The 3,551-nt window shown below is 41.1% G+C and overlaps 1 protein-coding gene across 5 annotated transcripts in view; it reads right to left on the bottom strand.

Annotated features, from left to right (window-relative positions):
- Nucleotides 1-3,551, bottom strand: part of LOC102212741 (LIM domain-binding protein 3) — a 34,603-nt gene that overhangs the window by 12,560 nt on the left and 18,492 nt on the right. For 4 of the 5 annotated variants that reach the window (XM_013913475.1, XM_005743553.1, XM_013913476.1 and 1 more), the window contains exon 5: nucleotides 1,184-1,206. In XM_013913475.1, the coding sequence (XP_013768929.1) occupies nucleotides 1,184-1,206 (23 nt within the window). Of the gene's footprint in view, nucleotides 1-1,183; nucleotides 1,207-2,895; nucleotides 3,063-3,551 lie in introns of all 5 variants that reach the window. The other variant, XM_005743554.1, reaches the window with a different exon arrangement.

The raw sequence follows: 3,551 nt of genomic DNA, 5'->3' as shown, positions 1-3,551 counted from the left end.
ATAATAATAATGATATAATAATAATAATAATCTGCATGTTCAGACATGCAGATTATTATTATTATTATGATTATGATTATGATTATTAATATTAATCATAATCATAATCATAATCATAATAATAATATTCATAATCATAATAATGATAATAATAATAATGATAATAATAATAATAATCTGCATGTTCAGACATGCAGATTATTATTATTATTATCATTATTATTATGATGATGATGATTATTAATAATCATCATAATAATAATAATAATGATAATAATAATAATAATAGTAATGAGTAAATGACTAATTTTGTATCTTAAGCAGAAAACTATAATTTTTTTCTGTTTTTTGAGTACATTTAAAACCCACAGATAACAAACATAATTATATAGTTAATCTAACTGATAACAGAGCTCGTGCATACAGGTGGATTAAGCAGCTGTCACATGAACTCTGGTGACCGTCTAATAAATTCGTGCCACACTGCAGATGCTGAACCATTAGATGAATCTACCTCAAAGCTTGTTGCTGCAAAACGCTGATAAAAATACTAAATTTAACCCTTTTTTCTGCAAATGTTGGACTTCCAAAGGACTCACTGGACACAAGCTGAAACCACTCCTATAAAATTAGGTCTTTTTTTGTGGGTAATAAATACAACATGAGCGATGGTCTTTACAGCTGCAGAGAAAAAGGAAATTTCCACTTCAACAAAACCCAAACTGGTTTCTGCACATTGGTTAGAAACGACTGACGATGCTTTAAATTTCATGCTTGAAACATTCGCATGCGTCCACCGCAAAACGTCACAGCAGCTCATTTAAGCAGTGCGTCAAACCATGACCTTTAATCCCAGAACACAAACGTATCAGAGCAGAAACACAGCTGACATTTAGTCCACTTCACTGCTGCACAAAAACAACCTGAAGGCTGAAGCTTCTCACACTCTAGCAGGCTTTTATTCTGAAAACTTTCCTGTAGAGTTGCCTCAGAAAAACACCAAATAATGAAAAAACCACAGAAAGCAAAATGTATCATGCAGCCAGCTGTTCCGCAATTTCAGTTTGCATGGATAATTTTGAAATAGAGTCTGTAAAGCTGCAGGACCGCACTCGCCATCACCCCACGCCATGCCTTAAACAAACACACATCCAAGATGCATTCAGCTGCAGAGGATACTAACGGTGGAGCGGCGGGGGGGAAAACCTTGCTTGACCAACAGCAGGGACAGAAGAGAGGACGAACACGTGGAAGGACAAAGGAGGGAAGACAGAGGAGAATATGATGTTAGAAAACATATTCAGCATCATTCACTGTCCATCAGAGGTCAGAGGTCACATCCTCTGTTGGCTGCTGTGACGTCCGCTCTGCGAGTGAAGAGGAAGATTTAATCACAGCCTGTTCACAGATCCCACAGATCCCACAGATCCCAGCTTCAGGGGATGGAGTCTGAGGCAGACTTTGCTGGGGTCACGTGTCTTCTGGACATTTTTTAAAGTTTCTTTGTTTTGGTCTTCTCTTATTCTGTCTTGTCATCACAGATACATAATTATGCATAATGTTATTTATCTGTTTACCTTTTCTTAATATAACATGTGCGGAAAAAACACATAAATGGTAATAATCTTTGTGAGTTTCATCTAAGAAGAGTCAGCGACATATGTGCATATGGTATGATAATTACAACAGGATCATTATTATTATGTGTGTGTGTGTGTGTGTGTGTGTGTGTGTGTGTGTGTGTGTGTGTGTGTGTGTGTGTGTGTGTGTGTCCAGAGGGTCCCCTGACCTTTCAAAGCAGCCAAACAAACTAACAGGTGTTTGGGCTCTTCGGTGACGGAGTAACTGAATCACATTATTAATGGCGCGTGTGTGTGTGTGTGTGTGTGTGTGTGTGTGTGTGTGTGTGTCACTGTATACGTGTTCGTGACTGTAAACACACACCTCCACTGCAGCTGCAGCTGATGCAGAAGTGTTTGGATCGGCCGGCTCATTGCACCTTTTTCTGTAAAGTAACGTGTGACGTGACGCTCTTCTGCTCCCAGCTTAGAAACAGTCACTGACATCGCAGCACAACACAAACTCCACATAAGGTCAAAGGCTAACGCTGAGGTGGCCTAACTCATGATTTACATAGAGACAACATTACACAGCAATCTAAGGTTAGCCAGCTAGCTGTAACTTAGCTGCACAGCACGTATCTGAGCTCCATCGCGTCCAGGTCAGCTGTTCATATTTGCAAATGCACATTGTTGCAGTGGCCTGCAGTTTGCATGGGAGACGCCAGCTTGTCTGCAAACACTTGCCAAGTACAATCTGAGAGGTGGACCTCCTTCAGGGTATGAAAACATCAAGTCCGCATTGAGAACATTAGTAAGTTTTAGAGTAAGTGTGGTGTGTGTATGGGTGGAGCTGCAGTTTAACATGTTTTTTTTAGGACACGTGACAGCATCACTGATTTGGTTTCACTTTTATGACACTGAAGGTTCAGATGCACTCATGTTTCTCCTCTTTGGAGTCAAAGGTCAAAGGTTACTGAGATTACTGCAAGGTTAACATGAACCTATAGTATAAAAAGTCCTCTTGAAGGGGGCGGAGCTAAAAAAGCTTGACCTATAGGCTGAGCAGAAGCCCAGTATCAGATAAAGAAGGATTATTTCAAACTCTGAATCATGCAGAGCTGCTGAATGAGAATCCAGGACTATAAATGTAGAAATGAGCAGAATGGGTCCACGTGAATTATTTTGTATGAACCGAGACACCGGAGACAGCAGTTACTGGTACCGCACCAAACAGGAAACGTATTTTTCTTCCTCTTTGAACCATCTTTGAATCTGTTTCTGCTTCTTGACCTCTCATCAAACATGTCGCCGGGCTTCTAACGCCTCCACCTACCCCGCAGGCCGACCCGCCTGCATCGCGGCCATCTCCCTAAGAGTTTCCTCTGAGTACAGGCCGATGGGGGAGTTATACTGCCTCCTCTGAGCGGGGCTGACCGCTGCCGCACGCCCCCCGGGAGAGTCTGCCTCTGCAGGCCCGGAGGAGGTACTGCGGCCGTTTACCTGCACCGATGGAGGCGTCAGGAAGGGGAGGAGACAGGAAGGAGAGGGAGCAGAGCACACGCTTAAAAGACGATATATTTTTTTAATCAAGGTGCTGTTATTCTAACCATGGGATCCTTTCAGTATAAAAGCCTGAAAGCATAAAGTGACTGAGAAAATCATCAAAAAGAAAAAATAAATAATTATTGTGAAAATAAATAAACTGACCAAATACATTCCTTTCATTTTAAGTTAATCTGTTGGATCACTTATCATCACTGCTGGAAATCTCTTAACTTAAACAGGAAATGAAATTCATCATGACTGCTCCTGTTTCTGTTTTCCTGCATTTTTGTTTTTGCACAAAACATTTTTGAGGTGCTGAGTTTGGCCTTTCTTGCATTTTTTTCCTGCAGCCACCAGGGGGCAGCAGCCTTATACGTTTCTCCAAAATACCTTTAACTGGTGTGTGTGTGTGTGTGTGTGTGTGTGTGTGTGTGTGTGTGTGTG

The sequence above is a fragment of the Pundamilia nyererei genome, unplaced genomic scaffold (assembly GCF_000239375.1).
Source record: "Pundamilia nyererei isolate P.nyererei 1_Seehausen unplaced genomic scaffold, PunNye1.0 scaffold00133, whole genome shotgun sequence".
In the NCBI taxonomy this organism is placed as follows: domain Eukaryota; kingdom Metazoa; phylum Chordata; class Actinopteri; order Cichliformes; family Cichlidae; genus Pundamilia; species Pundamilia nyererei.
The sequence above is the reverse complement of the archived record's forward strand: the minus strand, read 5'-3'. Positions and strand labels throughout refer to the sequence as shown.